Genomic DNA, 24,111 nt, shown 5'->3' on the forward strand with positions numbered 1-24,111 from the left:
ATCCATAGACATAAACTTCCTCATATAGGAACAAGTTATTTTTGTAGGATTTGTAGGGTTTCAAGAGGCAATTCCTTCCGTTTTGCTACAAGTCGCAAGAGATGTTGAAGCATTGCTGTTAGAAGGGGAGAATGAGTTCTTGATAGCAAGCTGAACCTTTTTTGGTGTCATTGGGAGACCAATTTGAGCTTGCAACTAACTTTGACTTGACTTTTGACACATCATCATGGTAAATTTTTTCTATTCTTCCAATTGATATTCTTTGTATTCTCAACCATTCGCCATGATCTATCACAAAACTGAAGCCAAATATAATGCAAAATAATCAAGTGGAACAATTTCAAAGACATGGCAGGAAATTTGAACTATATAAATGTAGTATAGAATTTAATTTCAACTTCTACATCCCAAACACACCTCCCCTCCAACTAAAATATTAAAAGGGGAGATTTATAGAAACCATAAAGTTCAGAGACAGATAAAGAAACTTCAATTTGGTCTCAATAAGGGATTCAATGACTGATCTGTAACAATTTTGCATTGCCTGACCAAGATTTGAGAGTCATTCGCATTTGCAACACCTTGAAGCAATGCATGCAATAAGCAGTGAAAATACACTGACTTCTTGCAAATAAGAAAACTTAGCCATTTTGGTAACCATACCCTTCAAGCTTTGGAAGTACCTCCATGATCCCTTTCAACATGCTGCACCAGGGACACCGCGTCACGAAAACCTCTACTACACTTGGGGCAAACATCGATTGTCACCTTCTTAACACCAGTTCGGTTTCCACTTCTTTCATGAACTTTCTCCACGTGCTCAACGAGGTCTGTAACAGAGGAAAACCTTGCTTTACACTGGGGGCACTCCTCCATTTGTCCATTTCCACTGCCACTGCTGCTGCTGCCCTGTCCCACCCCATCCCTTGCCATCTGCAATGCTTGGTTAAATTCACTGCTCAATTTTGCCATGCCTGCTCCGGCTGTTGCTCTAAAGCTTGAAGCAGCATTCAGAAAGCTATTTGCCCACTTTGGTGAAGATGTTGCTGGAACTCGGTGGGATTTTGTTTCTTCCTTTCTACTTCTACTCAGAAGACCCATAAATGGGAAACCTGTCTCAGGTTTCTTGGGTCCGGAGCATTTGTGGTCAGGTCCAAACCGGTGCTTCAAACAGTGATCTATAGTGCAGTCGCGACATCGAATAGTATTCGAGAATGTTAGGATCTCTCTGCAGCCAGTGACAGGACACTTTTTCTTCTTTGTGGCTCGCTCGTAGTTTGATGGGTCACAATCGGTGTTAACATGTGACTCCCATGTGATGTTCGGGTCTTCATCAGGAATTAGGCGTACTCCTTTTGCACAGAGTGGGCAGATAACAACAGTTGAATCTTCTCTGTTGGCATGTGGACAGTGGTGTTGAAAATAACTTCGGTGCTCTAAGCAAAATACCTGTCACATTCAACAGATCAGCACTCAGCACAACGCAGAGAATTGGAAAGTTAAACAATAAAAAGCAATGGGCTGGACAAAAGAAGCAAGAAATCAATTTCCAAAGAAGCATGCTGAAAAAAGGAGAGATTCAAGAGAACGAAAAACAGCCACCAGTATATTGAAGAAAATACAGAGAAGACTAGAATGATTTGCCAAGGATGATGCACCAAAACAAGGACAAAATTTATACACTAATGCTGAACGTGCCACTAGCATAACCCAGAAATGCTGGCGTAACACTTACAACAGCTACTGTGATTAATCCTTCAACCCTGAAAATCTACAGGATCATTGAACATCCTAGCAAAGAACCAAAGGATTGAATATTTCAAACTTATGGTCATCATGGATTCTGTTATTACCCCATCAATTATTTTTTACCCTGGTGGTTTAATAAAAAATTAAACACTAGAGGTACTCATTTGCAGTGAACTCAACCATGTCTAAATGAAAAATACACCAATCACCCAACATAAAAAAGAATACCATTGAACTGGCAATGATAGAAAAGAATCAAGGAGTCCCTCCCTTCTCTTTATTGCAAAGAAACATAAATTTATGCCAAGGATAAAGGATCCATTATTCTGAACACAAGAGTAGGCATATTACAATTTGATGCGGTTGATTCCCCGGTCAATATCAGTTGGACCATTGAACTGGCAATGATAGAAAAGAATCAAGGAGTCCCTCCCTTCTCTTTATTGCAAAGAAACATAAATTTATGCCAAGGATAAAGGATCCATTATTCTGAACACAAGAGTAGGCATATTACAATTTGATGCGGTTGATTCCCCGGTCAATATCAGTTGGAGCCATGTTATAATTTCAACCCTATGAATATGCATTTGAAAAGAGTATTTCAAGAACATGTTTCAATGATAATTTCTTTCAATAAGTAGATTTTGCACACCAACGCAGGTCTAGGGGCAAATGTAGCCATCAAGAAGACAACTCAAACCACAATCAACTCGGATGCATAAAAGATAAATTAAGGTTACGTTTCGTTCGCTGAATAGTTATTCCTAAGAGATTGAATACAACGAAAAATTTGGGAATAGAGGTAACAAATAGTACTTGTCTTTTTCTTATTGTTCCATCCAATATTGAATAAGAAAGGAATAGGCATTCCCATGGTAAAATTCTGGAATAGTTATTCCTTACCTATTCTTTGTAAGGATTCATAAAAAATTTTAGATAGTCATTTACTTTATGGCAATCACACGTATTTTTTTTAATACAAGCTATCAAATTTTCTATCATAACTATACTATTCTTAAGAATAAGCATTGGGCAAACCAAACATAACCTAAGTTCTTCTTAGGGAATATGCATACCAAGAATAAGGTCACCCAACCCTTTTCCTCATATATAATAAGCACTGATGCAAGGAACTCCCAAACTATGGGGATCACAAATGAGCTTAGCATGAGGAATTTATTCATCTTCTTCAAATAATGAACCTACTACTTTCTTTACAATGACTGCCCAAACATCAAAATGAATTACTCTATATTAAGACATCAAAATTTTCTAACAAATTGTAGAAACCTATATCAGATTTTGCATATGACAACTTGACAATCAGTATAATTTTTAGGATTAACATTTTTCAATTGAAACACTTAACGCATTTTCACACTAAAATAATGAGGAATGAATCTAGAGACAGCCCAATAACGTAAAGGATTATGGAGATTCATCAAAAGTTGTGGAATGAACTCTTCCATGGAAATGCTGGCTCTGATCTAGGCTTACTGAAAAAATAAAAAAGATGAGTTGAACAATGCCATGCCTTCGTAGGCAACATGATTTGGCTATGCTTCAAGTGTTTCTTTATAGCATTACTTTCCTTTTCTTCAGGTAAAAAGAGAACTATATCCATTTAAAAATCATAAAGGAAACTATTTTCTCCTAATTGGATCAACGTTCTCTTGTCAATAAGTTTCATTTATTAAAAGGAGGATTGCTAAAAATAGTTGTTTTTTTTTTCAAAGGAAAAATAATAAGATTTCATTAAAATATCATAGATGTACAAAAAGTAGAACAAGACATCATCGTAAACAAAAAGTAAAGGCAGTAAAGAAAAAGCAAAAACACCAATCAAGCCAACAAATCATTGTTTTAAAAAGCTCAATCGAGGCTCGTCTTAAGGCTCACCTCAAGGCACAACATGCCTAAAACGCTTTGAGGCTCAATCTAAAATACCAAATTCCAAATAGGGTAAAGCATTATATGCTGAGTCTAATGCATTTTTACAAAAGGCACGCCTTTTGTGCCTTTTTAGTTGAGGCTTACGCATTTTGGGTGTGTGATTCTCAAGTAAAAAATTGGTCAAAAAATTTTAACTACATGTTTGTATAAAAGGAATCGCATAATATGAGTTGATTTCTAGAACTCTTGAACCTCAATCTTTCCAAAATAACAGAGAGCTGTATCTTAGAGCATGAAAATAGTTTGGACTATGTCATAGTATAGATGTCATTGATTTATGTCATGTATTCAAGTCAGCAGTTTTTGAATAGCCGACAAGTAGTTTGCAAAGTACATACAATTTTTCTTTCTTACATTATATTTGTGATTTTCTAAATTTTTCTTTATTTTAAAAATATATAAAATTTATTTCATTTTTTTAATATTAAAAATAAATTCTTAAAAAGCTTACGCCCAATGCCTTAAAGCTAATGCCTCGCCTTTTAAACATTAAAATGCCTTGCCTTACGCCTTCGGCTTTTAAAACATTGCAACAAATAGAACCAATCCCTTTGGATATTTGAGAAGCTCACTCCTTTAAAGCACCCAAAACCAACACACCATAGTGAAGCCATGTAATAAATAACAACAAAATATTCAGCTTCTTCCCAGAAAAAATATGTGCATTAGTTTCCAACCATAAACCCCACAATGCTGCAAAATAGGTGCATCTCCATAATGCTACTAAATCCTTTTTCCTACCAAAACTAGACAAGGAAATTGCCAAAAATTCTCCACCGTTTCAGACAGACGCAACTCTCTCCCAATAAACCAAATAGCTTATACCACATTTTCCAAGCAAAATCACAGTGCAAAAACAAATGGGATGCTGTTTCTGGACTGTTAAAGCAAAGAACACATACGTCTAGAGAAAGTGCCTTCAAAGGTCTCTTACTCTGCAGCAAATTATTGGTGTTGACTTATTAAGCACAACAAACCAAATAAAAGCCTTAATTTTTGGACATATTTTGCCCTTTCAGATTTGTTTATGGAGCAGAAAGAAAAAATTAGACCAGCCAAAAAATCACAACAGGATTTGCAACAATAACCCTCAAAAAATCCAAGGACCAAGAGCATCATTAACAAAGAAAAAAGCTCATCCATCTCCCTACGTTGGACCTCAAAAATGAAAAGCCCAAGAATGCAAAGGACCATTGGAATCAACAACAACAACCAAAAAAAAAACACTATTCTGCCCTGAAAAGCAATAAGGACAAGGAGAAGAGGTGGGCAAAGCAACATTCCCCATCCAAGTATCTTTTGAAGAATGAATACGAGAACCTTTACCCAACGCATACTTAGTATGGGGAATGAAGAGGGAATAAATCTGGGAGATAGATTGCTATGGACTTTCCAAAGAGCATATAGATCCCAAGTTAATAGCCCAGCTGTTCACATTCAATATAACTCACTTTTAATGACTCTACGCCAAATGGGATGAATCCTCCAAGGAGAATGCCAAAGTCATTTAGCCAAGAGAGCTGTGCTTTTAGAAATCAAATTTCTAAGACCTAAAACAGCCTCTTTTGTGATCTACACACAAGACCACAACTAACCATCCCTCTTACCCCCAACCCTAGACTAAAGGGAATCTCTCATAACAGTTGCTTTATATACTCTCCTCACACACTCTTCCTGTGATTGGTCTGTTTGACATTATTATCATAAACACAAACAACTATCTATTCATCCTGTAACAAAAATTAATGAGAAGTATTTTTAAAAAATTTAATTAAGAAATCAAAGCCATTTGAAGCGGTTAGCGCATATTATGCCTGAAAAGAAGATGGTCTCATGACCCAATCACAAAGAGTGTACAGTACATGAAGCGACTATTGCTAGCATTCCTCTTACAAAAAAAATATCTAAAACCATCATTTTGAGTGGAAAATGGAATGACATATGTTGTAAAATAATGCCTCTCAAACAATGCACAGCGGAATAACAATATTGTATAAAGGATCAAACATACACTTGCAACAATCTAAATGATGAATCTAGAATCATTCCACAACCATAGCAATACAAAGAAAAAAATAATAAGAACAATGACACCAAGAATTACGTGGTTTGGCAAAGCCTACATCCACGAGAGCAACCGACAAGAGTTTCACTATGAATATCAAAGATACACAAAACAATGGATTACAATGATCCTCTTCCACTCTCTCTTGTCACAATTTGCCCAGAAAATACATATATAACAACCCCACAGAGGTTTCCCTCCAAATACCCAACCGTCCCAAAGTTCCAATTCAAAATTTGAAATTTTTCTCGCAGTCGTCGACCTGGTCGAGACTCTTAGGAATTCATGTCTAAGATTTTTAGGGAACGAGTCTACTTGATCGAACTCCACCTGTGATGCACTTAATGCCCTAATTTTGTTCACACACAACCGGTCCCAAGCCCGAGTTAAGGAGGAGGGTTGCGTTAGGTAGCTGACAACCAGCGTAAAATTTGTCAGATCACTATGATATGAATCCTTACCGAATATTTGCTAGGGCATCCCCTACGAGTGATGCGTTGCACTTTAACCACCCAAGTGTAGTAAAAAGTGGGCGAGAGTGGGCTAGGTCGTCACCCCGAAGCGACGCGCCGTGTCAGCGCCCGAGTGCGGTGTTAAATATGCGAGGGTTCCTGCATCATTCTGGACGTGGGCAGGTAAAGACGTTAGTTCAGGAAACTAGGATTATATTAGCAACTTGGAATATAGGAACACTTACGGGTAAAAGCATGGAAATTGTGGATACAATGATTAGAAGAAGAATTAATATAATTTGCCTTCAAGAAACTAAGTGGGTGGGGGAGAAAGCTAGAGAAATCGATAAATCAGGATTTAAACTTTGGTACACTAGAAAAGAAAAACATAAGAATGAAGTAGGCATTACTATAGACGAAAACTTAAAAGATAGCGTTGTGGATGTAACTAGAGTAAGGGATAGAATTATAAAAATCAAGATGGTATTAGGACAAGATAATAAATATCATTAGTGCTTATGCTCCTCAAGTTGGCTTAACAGAAAATCTTAAGAGACAATTTTGGGAAGACATGGATAGTATTATACAAGGCATACCAAAGACTGAGAAAATATTTATAGGAGGAGATATGAATAGACACGTTGGAAGAGATAATAAAAATTATGAGAGGAAAATTATGAGAGGATACATAGAGGATATGGATATGGAGACAAAAACGAGTCTGGGGAGATGATCTTAGACTTTGCTATGTCATATGATTTTAGTATAATGAATACTTGCTTTAAAAAGAGAGAAGAACACTTAATAACCTTTAAAAGTGGACAAAATAGAAGTCAAATAGATTTTTTTTTTGACTAGGAGGATAGATAGTTTGTCATGCAAGGATTGTAAAGTTATTCTAGGTGAAAGTCTAACCACAGAACATAGAGTCTTAGTGTTAGATATATGTATTAAAAAATAGAAGAAAAATAATAAAATAAACCAGTGTAGGAGAACTAGATGGTGGAACCTAAAAAGAGAAAATATATTAAAATTTAAAGATAAAATGATCAAAGATGGAGATTGGACCTTAGAGGATGGGATAGATACAAATACTCTTTGGAATAGATTAGCTAGCTCTATTAAAAAGATAGCAAACGAGATTTTAGGTCAAGGGGAAGATTCTCGAATAGCAAAGAGAGTTGGTGGTGGGATAAAGATATACAAAAAATGATAAAGACAAAAAGAATTTGGTATAAAACATAAAAAAAATGTAGAAATAGAGATAATTTTGAAAAATATAAGGAGGCAAGAAAAGATGCAAAAAGAGCCATTAGTGAAGCTAAATATAGATCATTTAATAGTTTGTATGATAGATCAGGTACAAAAGAAGGGGAAAGAGATATATTTAAACTTGCTAAAGCTAGAGAAAGGACGAGCAAGGACATAGGAAATGTAAAATGTATAAAAAGTGAGGATGATATTATCTTGGTTAAGGACGAAGATATTAAAGAAAGATGGCGAAGTTACTTTAGTAAGTTGTTTAACGAAAATCAAATAGAAGGCTTAAACTTAGAATTGTCAAATGAGGAAAAGACTAAAAATATAAGATTTATATGCAAAATTAGAGTTAACGAAGTTAAGTTTGCACTAAAAAAGATGAAAAATGGGAAAGCTATGGGACCGGATAACATCCCAATTGAAGTTTGAGCTTGGGTGATAACGGAATTATATGGTTAACTAATTTATTTAATACAATTGTAAATGCTAAGAAAATGTCAGATGAATGGAGGAAAAGTACTTTAATACCTATATACAAAAATAAAGGAGATATTCAAAATTGTAATAACTATCATGGAATTAAACTTATGAGTCATATGATGAAACTATGGGAAAGGGTAGTTGAACAAAGATTAAGGTTAGAAACGAAGATCTCAGAAAATTAATTTGGTTTTATGCCTAGGAGATCTACGACAGAAGCTATATATCTTTTAAGAAGATTAATGGAAAAGTTTAGGAAAAAGAAGAGGGACTTGCATATGATATTTATCGACCTTGAGAAAGCATATGATAGGATACCTAGGGAAGTTCTATAATGGGTTTTAGAAGAAAAAAAAAATGGTGTATGTTGTAAGTATACCGATGTCATTAAGGATAAGTAAGGACTATAGATGGAGAAATTAGGGAAGTTCTATGATGGGTTTTAGAAGAAACTAGGTGTACTGTGTACATCAAGGATCTGCTTCGAGTCCTTATCTTTTTGCTTTAGCGATGGACCAATTGACTAAGAGAATTCAAAAGGAGATTCCATGATATATGTTGTTTGCAGATGATATTGTATTAATTGACGAAACTAGGGACGGCGTAGAGGCTGAGATAGAATTATGGAGAAAATCTTTGGAATCTAGAGGCTTTAGGATAAGTAGAAATAAACTGAATATATGAAATATAATTTTAGCAATGATAGGAGGAATATTGGAGACAAAGTTAAATTTGATGATGAATAAATAAATAGCACTTGTAGATTTCGATACCTTGGATCTATTATGCAAGCTGAAGGAGAAATTGAAGATAATGTAATGAATAGAGTTAAAGTAGGTTAGATAAAATGGAGAAATGTTTCAAGTGTGCTATGTGATTGTAGAATACCCTTAAAATTGAAAGGGAAGTTTTATAGGACAGCTATAAGACCAGCTATGCTATATGGATCGGAATGCTAGGCGACGAAGAAACATAATATCCAAAAAGTAAAAGTTGCCAAGATGAAAATGCTTAGATAGATGAGTGGTATAACATTGAAAGATAAATTAAGGAATGAACATATTCGTGGTAAGTTAGGTGTAGCTCCTATAGAAGATTAGATAAGAGAGGGACGACTCAGATAATATGGACACTTGCAACGTAGGTCTTATAGTGCACCTGTGAGAAAGAGTGACTTAGTTACTGTGGGGGGCAGTAGAAGGAGTAGGGGTAGACCTAAAATAACTTGGGAGGAGATAGTGGGTAATGATTTAATATCCTTGAACCTATCAAAAGAAATGGTCCATGATCGCATAAATTGGTGGAAAAAGATTCATATAACCGACCCCACATAGTGGGACTAAGGCTTGGTTTTGTTGTTGTTGTTGTTGAGTCTACTTGGTCGAGCCTGGTCGAGCTCCTGGACGAGGTTCTTAAGAATTCATGTCTAAGATTTTTATCTGCTCTCACTCATCGATGAGTGCCTACTGCACAGCACACTCATATGTTTTTCTTCTTTTGTTTATGAACTCCCCCAAGCATAAGAACCACACAAACACAACAATCTCCACCTTGGAGATTATACGCCCCTTAGGAGAACCTGAAAAAACATATCTGATTTCTTCACCTTGAACTTAGAACATTCGTTGGGACCATCTCCCTTCTAACACTTGGAGACAAACATCAAGTCCAAGCAACGCTACTTGAACTTGCCAATGGCAATTTCAGCTTCTATCATCAACCCCGATATAGTTGTAGATGCAACACTCGAAGACTTCACCCTAAGCTTCCAACAAGACCTTCCCACAACAGTAAATACAAATGCTGCTACAAGCCTTATATCACCAAAGCCCCCAGCATAGTCTTCAACAAAACTAACAACTGATAGTCCACTTTGTTGCCCGCTGAAATACCCCATTGCACAATCATGGAGGACCTTTTACATATCCCAAACATCACAGCCTGTCCTTAAGCACCGAGCGGTAGACATTCCATATTGATTCTCCACAGAACCCCCTTGAGACGGTAAACGAAGTCTCCCTGCAATTTCATCCATAAAGCTACCCTGAAATAACACCAATCTCCCTATAACTCTATCCACAAAGTCACCCTAAGATAACACCAATCTCCCTGTAGCTCTATCCATTCGAATCAGCAAACCAAGACTCATCTTAACCATACCCAACACATTCATGTCAAAACCTTTCAACAAAGTTCCCAACTGATCAGCCTCACTCAAAGTCTTTCCAGCCAATAACACGTCATTCACACACAACAAATACATCACTCCACTCCATCCTATCACCCTCTTCCACACTGGAAGCCTCACCAACTCACACACCTAGTACATATGCAATACCTCCATTTTCTTCACCATAGCACTCACCCACCTATTTTTCCCTTTGCAATGCATTGCAATTTGAAAAATAGTAGAAACCTTACTACTAGTAGTAATGAGTGCATAAAACTCCAGAATGCTAAATTTATACTTAAGTGGTGGTCTGATAGTGCACATGGGCCCACAGTGATTCTGCTAGTCTCCCAAACTGAAACTCGCTGCAATATGACCAATACCATCTCTGCCCTGAGTATGTAGTTTTTCCTACATCACACGCCCATTCATACTGTGATACTGTTGACCCAAGATAGAACTCCCCACATTTCTGCCCTGAGTCTCTAACTCCACCTGAATAACATTATTGTTGCTGATGTAGTTTTCTGGCATTTTTTTCTCTTCATTTATCTGAGTACGCTGCTCCATGACTTTATCAACAAAAGTCATGTCCTCAATCGCCTCTTTATTTGCCACAGGATTACCCAACTTGAACCCACCTTTCTTATACCCTAGAAAAGTGTACTGTCCGAACATAACACCAAGCCTAGATCCTCCATCGCTAGAATAGTGCACCAGTAGACATCCACTCACAACCGAATAGTCTACCGCAAAACCAGCCCACAATTCACCTGTAACTTTCCCATCTAGCAATACCTTTGGCGATGGTCACACGATAAACACGTCATACTCACTGACTTTACTAAGAAGTACCCTGCATATGACCTGCCCTGCTCACAAAACTTCTTGAACAAAACCAGCATACTTAGTCCCAATGTTTGACTTGAGAATCTCTCTCCCGGTCTGGTACTCCACCACAACCACTGCATGAAGTACACCAAGACCCTTCGTGATAAACCCACGAAATACATATGTCTATCCCCTGATACTATCATCATCGGTTCCTAAACATTTGAATACATGTAGTCACCCATATGCTTTAACCGCATATCCCACAGAACATCTGACTCAGATTCTACAGCTATAACTTCGCTTACAACTGTAACACCTGCAGTGTATAGATATTTCCTGCTACCTTTTCTTCTTTCATCACTATCGAGTTACCTTCACACACTTTCATTTCTCCACTTTCAGACTTGTAACTATATCCATTACAGTCTAAAGTACCCAATGAAATAACATTCTTCCTTAGACCCGGCTCATGTTTTACATCACATATGGTTCTTACAACACCATCAAATATTTTGATTTTGACATTTCCAATAACAAATATTTTGCATGAAATATCATTTTCCATCAAAATACAACCAGCATATACTGACCTGTAGATGTTAAACCATTTTCTAGGATAAAAACATCCGGTATCCAAGATCCAAGAATCACCCGCGTGGCACTCCAAACCCGATGAAACACATAGCATATCTTTATCACTACATTCTGAATCTTCCTCCACTACACTTGCAGATTTTGACAAACCCTTAGACATATATCGGCATTCCAATTTTCACCAAACTAATGTTGAAGAATTCTCATCCATGATGTGATACAACACATCATTAGTCAAATAAAATCGAATGATTGCTCCCAATTCATTCCAAGTCTCTACACCCATGCTATCCAATTGAATTTTGTATAAAACTTTCACCATACCTTGTTGCACCAAGAGATCCTTCACCCTTCTCTACCACAAATCGAGATTTTCGGTTCCATCAAATTTGACAACATCAAATTTCGCAAAAGAAGATGCAAAGGCAATCACAACTTCAATCTGATACCAATAGTTATGAAATAATGCCTCTCAAACAATGCACAGCGAAATAACAATATTGTATGAAGGATCAAACATACACTTGCAACAATCTAAATGATGAATCCAGAATCATTCCACAACCATACCAATATCAAGAAAATAATAATAAAAACAACGACACCAAGAATTACGTGGTTCAGCAAAGCCCACATCCACGGGAACAATTGTAATGCCCCAGCCCGTTATACGGCCTCAAAGTGCTACTACACCTGTATATTACACCTGTCCCTGATCCATACATATACAACCCGCCCTCAATAGGGACATATGGGTGTTTCATACTAATCTGCAATTACATGCACAGTGGAAAACATAAACATCCATATAAGAATCTAAATGACATACCAGAGTTTTCTAACTGTATCCTCAAATACATACATCCATACTTAAAACATAACATGTTCTCAAAATCTCCAAAAGATATTCTAGACTGAGTCTATTACATATACAGAACGCTTACGTAAGTCAAAAATCAAAACGACCCTCCAAGTCCCTCTAGCAACTAGGACCGACGTCCTGTAGGACCTGAAACAAAGGTTGTATGTTGGGGTGAGACAATTCTCAGTAAGGTGGAAGATATTACATCAGTGTGTGACCACATGCATTTATTTCAATTGAAAACAAATACATATAAGGAATATTCTCAATACTGTAATATAGGAGATATATAGACATAAATCCTATGATGGATGGTTTAGTATCATAACAAGCGAGAGTTCCTGAGGTTAGAGTAGGGTACAGGCCCATACACTGTATGATCTCTCCGTCCAGTACTCAAACATGTGACTTTGCCCATTTTGATTTTCAAATCATAAATATGCATATTTAAAACACTATCCAACTTAGATACAATAATAACAACTGCCAATACATTACCCCTTGGCCTACGGGTTATGCAATTTACTATAGTCCGACTGGTACCACCTGGTCCATTAATCCACCAGTGGTCACTCCAATATCTAGCCAACTATCTCGATACCCACACTGAAAATCATGTGTGTGGTTACACTGTATCCAATATACATATAAAGCAACAAAACCATGCGTAACGTTGAGCTTTTTAAGACTCTCTTATAACGGTGAGCTTTTTAGGGTTCTAATAGTAACAAGCTGCGATTTCAAATATCATATATATAATTTCCGTTAAAACGAATTAACTTGTTTTACATTCACAAATCACTTGTACAATTCCAATAATTTCACAAACTCATTCAATCATACTGTGGTATGAACCGGCACACAACCTCTCGATTTGACCCTTTTTACGTATATAACTCGGTATATAACCGGCACCTGTCTTCCATATTTCTCATATAGTAAAATGGAACTCCAGTTCCCATAGTTCATATAAGTATTAAAACAGATTCTTATATTCCATTTCATATCATATGTCACACTCATTTGATCAAAAATCCGCTATATAGTATATAACTCAATAAATAGCATTTAAATGAAAAACAAGGGATTCAAGCATCTCCTACGTTAAAATTAATCCAAATAAAGAAGTTTTGGAAAGTTTGGAGATCATACGCCAAAACCTTTATTTTTACCAAAATCGTAAAATCATAAAACCGGCATTTTTACCCGGTGAAACTTAGCAAATACGCAGTCATATTATACGCATAAACATAAGCTAACTTTTTAGCGGTTTAATTTTATAAAAAGACTGATGTAAACAAATCCCCTTACCTAATTCTGAATTTCAATACACGAACGGATTGGTCCAAAACAACGATCCGGGATCCCCGAAACCTAAAAACCAAAGAACGATACTTTACTATTTTTCAATCTACTACAAATCTACCAAAACGAAAACGAATTCAGATCTTTATCTCGATTTAATGGACAATCCCAAAACTCTATAAAACGACGACCTGATCCGCTATACTTGTAGAGTTTCCTCCCCTGATCCACGCAGAAACTTCCGATTGTAGAAACAGACAACAAACGGCGAAGGATCGTAGAGAGAGAGAGAGAGAGAACTCGCTGGTTCTAGAGAGAGAGAGAGAGTTTTTGGGTTTTCTTAACCCTTAAACAACCAAAAATGATATTTATAGAACCTTTGGCCGAGTCAAATTCGTCGACGAGACGGAGCCTTCATCAACAAGCCAGCCACTCAGTTTGTGGACGAAACTCTACCTTCGTCAACGAACCTCATCCGGATATTTTCTTTGGTTCGCACAATATTTCTTCGTCGACGACATTCTGAATTTCGGCGACGAAGAACTGAGGGAACTTCATCGATGAACATTCTGCCTTCGTGGACGAACCCTGCTGTAATTCCCTGTTTACCCTTTTCTTATTTATTTTACGGGTTCGGGTTTCTACAGCAATCGACAAGAGTTTCACAATGAAGATCAAAGATACATAATACAATGGATTACAATGATCCTCTTCCACTCTCTCTTATTACAATATGCCCAAAAAAGACATATTTAACAACCCCACGGAGGTTTCCCTCCAAATACCCAACCATCCCAAAGTTCCAATTCTAAATTTGAAATTTTTCTCACTGCCGTCAACCTAGTCAAGACTCTCAGGAATTCATGTATGAGATTTTTAGGGAACGAGTCGACTTGGTCGAGCCAGGTTGAGCTCCTGATCGAGACTCTCAAGAATTCATGTCTGAGATTTTTATCTACTCTCACTCGTTGACGAAAGAGACACACTCGTCGACGAGTGTATGCTACATAGCACACCCATATGTTTTTCTTCTTTTGTTTATGAACCCCACCAAGTATAAGGTATAAGAGCCACACAAACACAACAACATACAATTTCCCTTAGGCTTTAACCACGTTTGGAAGCTTAGAATTCAGATCTTAGATATGGATTGATGTGGATTTGGATAAAATAGATACAAAATTGAATTGGGCTTTGTCTAAATCCACACAAATCCAAATCTAAGACCACAAATTGATGCTTCCAAACACAAACTAATTCAATTTCACCATTTATAATGTTTCCTAAAAGGGTCCTCAACGAGCTTGGTGCCCAGGAATACTACAAACAAAAAATGTTTCATATTCAATGTCAATGAGAGAGCTAAGCCAGACAGAAACTTCTTCACATAATTCAACTAACAGAGTCAAATGATTATCAAAATTTGAATATCACCTCTCCAGAGAAGCTTGGAAGCAATTGTTATCACCAAAATCTAACCCTATGTTCTCCGCAAGAAAGCTTATGCTGCATCTCAGAAGATGGATATCAGGCCTCCAATTTGAGAACTCAATAAAATTTTATATTGCATTGTCCAGGTCTATACAAATTCAAATTCAATGTCTGAGCTTCGAGCTACTAAACATAAGGTAAATGTCTTGGCAAACATTTTTATTTTTAAACGTAACAAATACAATTTCAAAAGACGTCCCAACATTTAAATTACTTGACAATAATAATCAAAGGGCGGCATCCTCATCAAAACCCATAAGGGAAAAAATCTGCCCAATACATCATTTCATCAAATCGTTGCAGCAGGGATATATAACCGCTCATTGGGAAAATGGATAGAACATAAAGTGCATAATCTGGATTTAAAAAAAAAAAAAAATCTACTACAAATTAGGAGAAAGGATGGAGATGGTTACCTTGCGGCATCGATCGCAGGTGAAGGGCAAGAAATCGATTTGCTTGCAATCGTCCACGAAGCAATGCTTTCCAAGATCTGGGAATTCTGGAGTACCCATCAAAATCCAATTCCGAATTACAGAATCCAACCAGCAGAGAGAACCCAAAATAAAAATCTATTTAAAAAGAGGAAAAAAAATCTAACAATTGAACTGCAAAATGAGGTCTCCGGAAATCGTTCCGTGATTCGGGAATTGGGTGTCTGAGACTTTCGGTTTCCGCGTAAAGAAAAAGAACTCGAGCGCGCGAGAAAGGGGAAGACCGCGGAAACGAAAACTCAGATGAAAGAGTCGTCGGAAGTCGGCCCCAATTCCTGTTGAAATGAAGAGGATTATAATTTCTTATTTGGTCCTTATCTTTAAAGTTATTTTCACTCTTTCCCAATATTTTGAAATTTCTCAATAATATCCCAAACTTTCATAACTAGTGCGATCAAGTCTTGTTGAGCCAATTTCTTTATCTTTTGTTGAGCATTTTTTTTTTTTTTTCAGAAAAATTTTAAACCCAACTAACTATATGCATTCGATTATAATTTTATAAATTTATAAATTTTTATTTGGAGATATGAAATTTGAGTTTTGATATTTAATTTGTTAAACAATATTTTGTGTCGTATTTTATTTAAACTCAAGATCAAAGATTCAAGCTCCCAAGCACATGATTAAAATCGATGGTAATTACATTACTAAGATTTAATTAAATATTATATTTAGATTTAAATTTTTGTTGATATTATATTTTCACATTTTATTTAGACATTTTTAATAATTAAATAAAATAACTTAATGGTGATTTTTGAAGTTACAAAAATTGTGACACGCCCCTTCACCATTTCTTGATTGCTTATGAGTACTCTTTTATTATTAAACTCTTAAAACACAATTTCACACTTAAATAATTTTTTTGTAATTTAAACTTGAAAGCTTGTGAAAAAAAAAATGAAATTACAAAATTTCTGTCATATATATATATATATATATATATATATATTTGTGATTTATGCTTTTGAGATTATGTTTTTTATATAGAATCAAGAAATTTTCATTTAAAAATTTTATTTTTAACTATACTAATTTGTAAGTCCAAATAAGAAAAATATTAATTATGTTAAGGGGGAAATTTTTGTTTTTAATATATTTGAATTTTTTAAAACTCCAATTTTGGAAGCTTAAATAACAAAATTTATATAAGGGAAAAATTATTTTTTTAAGCATTTCACACGAAAGACATCGCATGTTTGCCCATATCTTATCGAGTATAATCTCATATTCAAAGTTTTAAAGTAGACAATGCTGCATTTCTTATGAATATAGATTTTGAGCTTTGGACTTGAATTTGTGTGGTTTAGTGTTTTTCGCAACAAAATAGATCCTCTATTCTTTAACTTTTTAATACATATATTGAAAGATAAAAAATAAGCTAATGTTTTTATAATTCTTTGAAGATTTAATAAAATATTTTTATTTAATATAAACATGAGATATCATTAATTTTGATATAAAATATTTTCATTTAAAATTATTAATATGTTAAGTTAACAAAAATAATATATTTTTCATTAAATATGAAAAATATTTTTTATTGTTAAATTGCAATTTAAAAAAAAATTGTATCAATTGAATAGTCAAACTTTTGACTCTTGTCATCGTGGCTCAATCCTTTCCTAATTTAAAGAGTTAATCTGATTGTATAATTTGTATGCTTTCAAAATTCAACTCAATAATTTACATTTAATTTTTAATTAATTACATAATTAATTAATTACATAATTCAGGAATTTTATGGATTTAGGGAATTGTGGGAACCCTAAGCTCTATAATTTATATTTAATTATTAATTAATTACATAATTCAGTTAAATCGATTAACTAAACTTTACTTTCTCCATAACTGAATTGAAAACTGAATAACCGAATTTACCAAATTATAAAACCGAACCGAACCGACCGAATTTGGTCGATTAATTCGGTTAAAACCGGTTTATGCTCGCCCCTACTCTATGTTGTCCACATACCCATTTTTTGAATGTGAAATAAGATTTGATCTCGAAACTTGGAATAACAATGTTTCGGTGAATTGCACATTTCTTTAACTTTATATTTGGTGAGACATTCGATTTGGAGTTGATTAAAATTGGATAAGATGAAATATAAAATTGTACTGAAATTTATGCAAATCCACTCAAATCCAAATCTAAGTTCTGAAATTCATGCTCTCAAACACTATATAATAGAATTTGTAAAAGAATATAATAATTATAATATTTTTATTCATTTATGTCATATTTTTATTTAAAAATTGTAAATCAATAATTAAATTATGTTCGAAACTAAATAGATGCAGCTGTAATATAGTTTTAAAATTTTTAATGCTTACCATAATTATCATAAAATTTACTAACATTGTCTTTAATAGTAGGTAAAATAAAAGAAATGTAAAAGGTGAATTTACCAACAATACGTTAAGGAAGAAATCGAATTTTGTAATAGAGAAAAAAAATACATTTACAATTTATTCTTAGCACTTTTCTTGCTAAACTTAAATAATATCCTAAAATATTGTGGATCAATGTTTTAAATAAATGAATTATCGTAGCAATAAATTAAATTTATATTTATTTAATGATATTGACATTTTTTTATTGGGTTATTGTTAATTTTTTATTTTTAATTAAATAATATTGGAGTCCAAGATTGTGTCTTTAATTCTTATTATTTTGTGTCATATACATAATATGTATAACTAGTGGAGAATTGTGCGTTGTATAAAATATTTAACTACTAAATATTTTTTTTAGGAATTTTGTAATAAACGTATATTAAACTTAATTGGCAAAATATTCTTATAAGAATAAATTGTAAGTGCAACTTTTTCTGTTGTTTTTTTTCCTCAGCAAGCTAATTGCTTGATTCAATTTGGTTGATAAAATTATAAATAAATTATTAAAAATATTTTTTGATATATTATCAACAAATAGCATGCACCTTATGATGCATGGAATTATGAGTGAAGAACAAAAAATTAAGTTGACCAATTTAGAATATTTTATTATTAAAAAAAAAAAGCATGCAGTCAATTTATATGTCATTTTACACATTTAATCAATGTGCTTCCTTTTCTGAAAAACCTAATAAATACACATATTAAATTGTGTGTTCGTTGTGATAAATATATTATTTATTAATGTAGTCGTAAAAAAGAAAAATTGGAACAATTTTTCTTATAATTTTATTTTATATTTCAAATAAAAATACTGAAAATTGTTATTGAAATTTGGAGGCAATGAAATTAAGGTCGTGCTAAAAGTTATTAGTCAGAGCAAGATGATTGGTTTTGTGAACTTGAAAAACCTTGCAGTTTTATGGAGAGTTTACAATCATGTGTAGTTTGTGAAATAAAAATAGTGATCTTGATAAATTCAAGCAATCCGTTAACTTCATTCTATTGATACTCATTTCTTATTACTAGAAAATATATTACAAATTCCCAAAGTTTAAATAACTATTTCACTGAACCAAATGAGCTCGGGCAGTCATTTGCAACAGTGTTTTAAAGGAATGCTCCATTGGAAGGCAATTTTACTTGAGATCTTTTCTTTTAGAGTTTCTTTTGTGCATATTAGGATTTCTTATTCTCCTCTGTACATTCTTTCCTCTGATAAAACCTTTTCTTTTTCTATTGGAGAAAAAAAATAAAAGTTTGTTTTCATTATTGGCGGTTAGCCTCTTCAACCTTGTCACCAAAATTTTCAGCATGGAAGATATCTTACAATTATCTAAAATATGACAAGCTTAAAGGCCACTAATTTCTCAAACTATGAGTTTTTAAGAATAAAGCAATGATATTCAAACGAAGCACGGCGGCACAGCGCCAAACCGCATCCTGAGCATAAAATTCATAACTGGAGAATAATGGAATGAAGATCATGCAATGAATTGCATTAAGCAAACTCTGTTGCCATCAAACTAGTTATCAGAAGGTGTGGTAGGCAGATGATCCAACAATAGAATTCATTATGCGAGCTACCTAAAGAATCGATCAACCTATCACAGTAGGTCGCCAGATGATTCAAAAAGAATATGATTAAAAATGATCTATGTCAAGCATCAAACAAGCTATCGGAAGGCAGTAGCCAGATTATCAAACAAGGATATTTCCATTCAGATCTGCATGTTCTTGGACTATAACATTGAAGGGAAATCAAGATAAAGACATAAATTTGAAACAAAAAGCAGTTCACATGACACAATCCAGAAACAGGCAAACAAATCATCCTTCAGGATAAAAAAGGATAGAAATTAAATAACAAGTACTCTATTTTATGAGTTCCTAACAAAACCCTTAAATCCTAATAAAGGATTCAATGTAACTCAAGCTTCAACCTTCTCGACATCCTCCAGGTATACTGCCTTGCCGGTGGGCTTGGCCAACAGATCAGTGTGCTCTTGGAATGGAGATTTTGAGAAGCGCGTCTCCCTCCAAAAGTCTGGTGTCAGGAACCCATAAGTCTTCAACAAACAGTCAAAGGTAGCCTGCAAGTAAGCAACATCAAGTGCTCGGATCAATTTCTAAATTTACTGCCAACAGTTGTATCGATCTTCCCTAAAAATTTTCACTAACATTGTCAATGTCTATTATTTGACTATAAAGAATATCCAGCCATGGAAGAAGAACAAAATTTGCAAACAATTGTGAGTTTTGTCATTGACTTGCATTGGTCTTTCCCAAATTTTTTCACATTCTCAATGTTCATTATTTCATCACAAAGAATATAGCCCCTCACAACTCTTCCCCTTCTCAAAAAATAAAGGAAAAGAAATTGTTTACTAAGTCAGTGGCATATAGGAGATGTCTACTCCAAACACGTTAATGTTGCATTGGCAAGCATGGGCTTCAGGTCTCGGATTGAGAATTGTAAATTGGACAAAACAGTCCGATATTTTATCATTGAATAAAGCACAACTTTATATCCAACATTTGAACTTCACACTTCCATATCCGTAGGAAAAATAAAAGCAATGTAGTAGGTTTCCAACAACCAACTTCCCTCCTAGAATCCTAAGATTGCCCACCACAATGATTACAAAGTGGAGTCTCAGCCATCAAATAAAATGACAAACAGTTGACTGCAATGAAAATGATTGAATATAATTTTAATTGCTTTTAATGCAATTTAAATTTAAAACATAATAATCAGTAAGAAACAAAGCCTATAAAAATCACACACTTCCTATTGTCTCAAAGTCCATATAAGAGAGCCTTCACCAGCAAACATAATGGAAGAGTATCAACAGCACTGCGGTCAAAACACTAACCAGTATGATGATGAGTAAAAATGAAAATTTAGTACCCCCTTCCCAAATAAATAAATGTGAGGCCAAGAAAGATTTGAAAACAACTGAAATGAGTGACTGTAAGTCGGTAAAGCTTACCATCACAAGTATCAACTTAACACACCCAAGAAGTCCCTAACCTAGAACATGATAGAGAAGATTGTAGTAATATTATATTCAGCCTGTTAACAAGTCATCATGAAATCAAGATTGTAGTAATTTTATATTCAGCATTTTAACAAATTATCATGAAATCTAACATTCCAAAATTCTCTCCTGTTAAACTATTGTATATAAAAAAAAGAGATGGCGTCCATAAAATTCATATTAAATGTCTAAATTAATATTTTTATTAAAACTAAAGGATGCATTAGCATCAAAATTTTGTTTTCCTTCTCCTGCTTCACTCACCTACTAACCTTGCAAATGTACTTGTCTACAGTTCAGGCATCCGCCCAAATACTTGGCAATGAAAGCATCACATTTAAGAACAAAATATTAATGAAAAAAAAACTTGATATAAAATTCTGGGCTATAAAATAGATATCCCAACAAAAACTAGAGTGAATATCCAGCAAACATAAAGCTAAGAATGCATATTAACCATATCTGGGCATGAAATTGACATCTTCTCGCTCAGATATGCTTCAAAATTTGCACACAAAAAACCATAAAACATAAAAACAAAAGGAACACTCTTGCACTACGTTTAATTAAAAATTGAGATGGAATTAAAATTTTTACTTTAATTTTTCCATTTTCATTGAATTTAATGTTCAATTTCTCTTCCATCCCATTCCATTCCAAAAGTGTAATTAGTATCTTTTGCATGTAAACTCACAACTCAGGTATTGTTGATCTCATTACTAACCTATTCAAAATTATACTAATGTTGCGTTTGAGAGTATGGATTTCATAACTTAAATTTGGAATTGAATGGATTTGAAGATTTTTCAATACAATTTTATATTACATCTCATCCAAATCCAAAATAATTCCAAATTCAAGATCTCTCCAAACATAGGGTAATAGTTATTAAGTATAATTTAACACATGCCATTAATCTTGCAATGGGGTATGGGGAACCTACATAACCACAATTCATATCATCCCATATAAACTATTTATGTGATTGTTAGCATAATAAATATAATTATGCATGCCAATGCGAGCTGCAAATGGATATCAACAATGTTCATAGATTAAGGAAACCTATAATTATTTAGAACATAAATTAACTGAGCAATACTGTTACCATCAGCATAGATCTATAATTATCAGGCTCACATGATATGCTATTTATAAAGATAAAATTAGATAACATAAAAAAAAAAACCGAATATTCATAATCATATTGGAGCACAAAAGTTTTTGAGGGCTGACTGTTGCATTCCAGTATAAACATAATTTTGCACAACGATAAATATTATCGCGTTAGCACAAAAATCATATGATTTGCTTGATAATGAATAATTACAAAGCATTGTAACAAGGCACTTAAAGAAAAGCAAGGAAACACAACAAATTCAGAGTGTATGATAAAAATCAAACCTTGACGAAATTTCCAAGGGTTTTCGTTGAACCCCGAGATGAAGTGAACACATCCTCAATCCCAGCGAACTGCAGAACCTTCTTGGGAACCCTAGCGGCAACAATACCAGCTCCTCGCGGTGCTGGAACCATCCGCACGGTAACCGACCCGCACTTTCCGGTGACCTTACACGGCACAGTATGCGGCAGCCCAATCTTGTTTCCCCAGTACCCTCTCCTCACCGGGATCACAGACAGCTTCGCCAGTATGATCGCACCACGAATCGCCGTCGCAACTTCTTTGCTGCACTTCACGCCCAATCCGACATGCCCGTTGCCGTCACCGACGACGACAAAGGCCTTGAACCGGGTGCGCTGACCGGCACGAGTCTGCTTCTGGACGGGCATGATCTTCATGACCTCGTCCTTGAGGGACGGACCGATGAGAGTGTCGACGATCTGGTGCTCCTTGATGGGAAGAGAGTGGAGGTAGATCTGCTCGAGGCTTCGAATCTTCCCTTCTTTCACCAAGCGTCCGAGTTTTGTCACGGGAACCCACTTCTCTTCTTCGTCTCGCCGACCTCCAGTACGACGACGCCCGCGGCCGCGGTCACCACGTCCGCCACGGCCGAATCCACGGCCAAAGCCACGCTCTCCGCCTCTCTCAGCCATGGAAACGGTGAGTGAGAATGGTTAGGTTTTTGCGAAAGAAAGTGAGAGGCCGGTGCGAGAGAGGAGATGGGAGTAGAGAGAGACCTAGAAATGGAGATGGGGTTTATATGTGAGGAGAGGGAGCTAGGGTTTGCGGAAGAGAGTGAGATAGGATGGTAAAACGGGTCACGGGTCGGGTTTGGATCGGATCATAACGGGTAAAATAAAAGGGATTGGATTTTGGATCGTGTACAAATCTAAACCAGCCCAATTAATAAATAAAATATAATATATTTATTTTAATTTTTTTTAGAAAAGCATTTGTTCATTCTTTCTCATTAATATGACTTATGGATTACCTAATCAAACCGATGAATGCATTTTATTTATAACATAATTGTTTATATTATACATCATTATATAACAATATATATATATATAATAGATCCTAATGTAGCAAAATAATATGTATGGATATTTTTAAATGATTAATTTATATAAATAAAGTGTGATTGTATATATTAAATCAAAGTCCAATCAAAAGATTTTTTTTTTTCTAATGATATAGTGAAAATCAATTTGGATTAAATAATCGAAAAAAGTAACCAATCAGAAATTAATAAGATAATTAAAAACTAAAAGATTTAGGGAAATTGAGATTGAATTTTGTATCTACTTTTAACTATTAAAAATATAAAACTTCAAAAACTATACGAAAAAAAAAAGGGTTTTTTAGTCCAATAAAATATTTTGCTCGCACATAAGTTCATTTGTAAACACACTCTTATATAATTTTTCATACCAACTTAGGTATTATGCAAAAAAAAATTTTATAGAAATAGGTGCATATGAAATGTATTTACAAAATTAGATTTCCAACTTCTCAATTTTATTTTCTTAAAAATAGGAGCTTTTAAATTCCAATAT

General features: G+C 34.6%; 2 protein-coding genes across 2 annotated transcripts; both read right to left on the reverse strand.

Annotated features, from left to right (window-relative positions):
• Positions 1-349: 349 nt before the first annotated feature.
• LOC131167353 (zinc finger AN1 and C2H2 domain-containing stress-associated protein 16) lies at positions 350-15,981 on the reverse strand. Its single transcript, XM_058126132.1, has 2 exons — positions 15,632-15,981; positions 350-1,449 (listed from the first exon to the last, which is right to left on the reverse strand). The coding sequence occupies exons 1-2, from the start codon at positions 15,728-15,730 to the stop codon at positions 667-669; spliced, it is 882 nt and encodes a 293-aa protein (XP_057982115.1). The 5' UTR covers positions 15,731-15,981; the 3' UTR covers positions 350-666.
• A 3,826-nt stretch (positions 15,982-19,807) lies between these two features.
• LOC131167355 (small ribosomal subunit protein uS5x) lies at positions 19,808-23,435 on the reverse strand. The gene is made up of 2 exons (XM_058126133.1): positions 22,555-23,435; positions 19,808-20,202 (listed from the first exon to the last, which is right to left on the reverse strand). Exons 1-2 carry the CDS (start codon positions 23,203-23,205, stop codon positions 20,041-20,043), a joined length of 813 nt encoding a protein of 270 aa, XP_057982116.1. The 5' UTR covers positions 23,206-23,435; the 3' UTR covers positions 19,808-20,040.
• Positions 23,436-24,111: the final 676 nt, after the last annotated feature.

Source organism: Malania oleifera, chromosome 11, assembly GCF_029873635.1.
Source record: "Malania oleifera isolate guangnan ecotype guangnan chromosome 11, ASM2987363v1, whole genome shotgun sequence".
In the NCBI taxonomy this organism is placed as follows: Eukaryota; Viridiplantae; Streptophyta; class Magnoliopsida; order Santalales; family Ximeniaceae; genus Malania; species Malania oleifera.

Bases quoted from the DNA above. Each gene is read 5' to 3' on its own strand.
- LOC131167355 (XM_058126133.1), bottom strand. From the start codon at position 23,205: ATGGCTGAGAGAGGCGGAGAGCGTGGCTTTGGCCGTGGATTCGGCCGT. The intron at 20,203-22,554 runs GTTTGATTTTTA...GCTTACTTGCAG, and splicing joins CCCTTGGAAATTTCGTCAAG to GCTACCTTTGACTGTTTGTT.
- LOC131167353 (XM_058126132.1), bottom strand. From the start codon at position 15,730: ATGGGTACTCCAGAATTCCCAGATCTTGGAAAGCATTGCTTCGTGGAC. The intron at 1,450-15,631 runs GTAACCATCTCC...TGAATGTGACAG, and splicing joins CCTGCGATCGATGCCGCAAG to GTATTTTGCTTAGAGCACCG.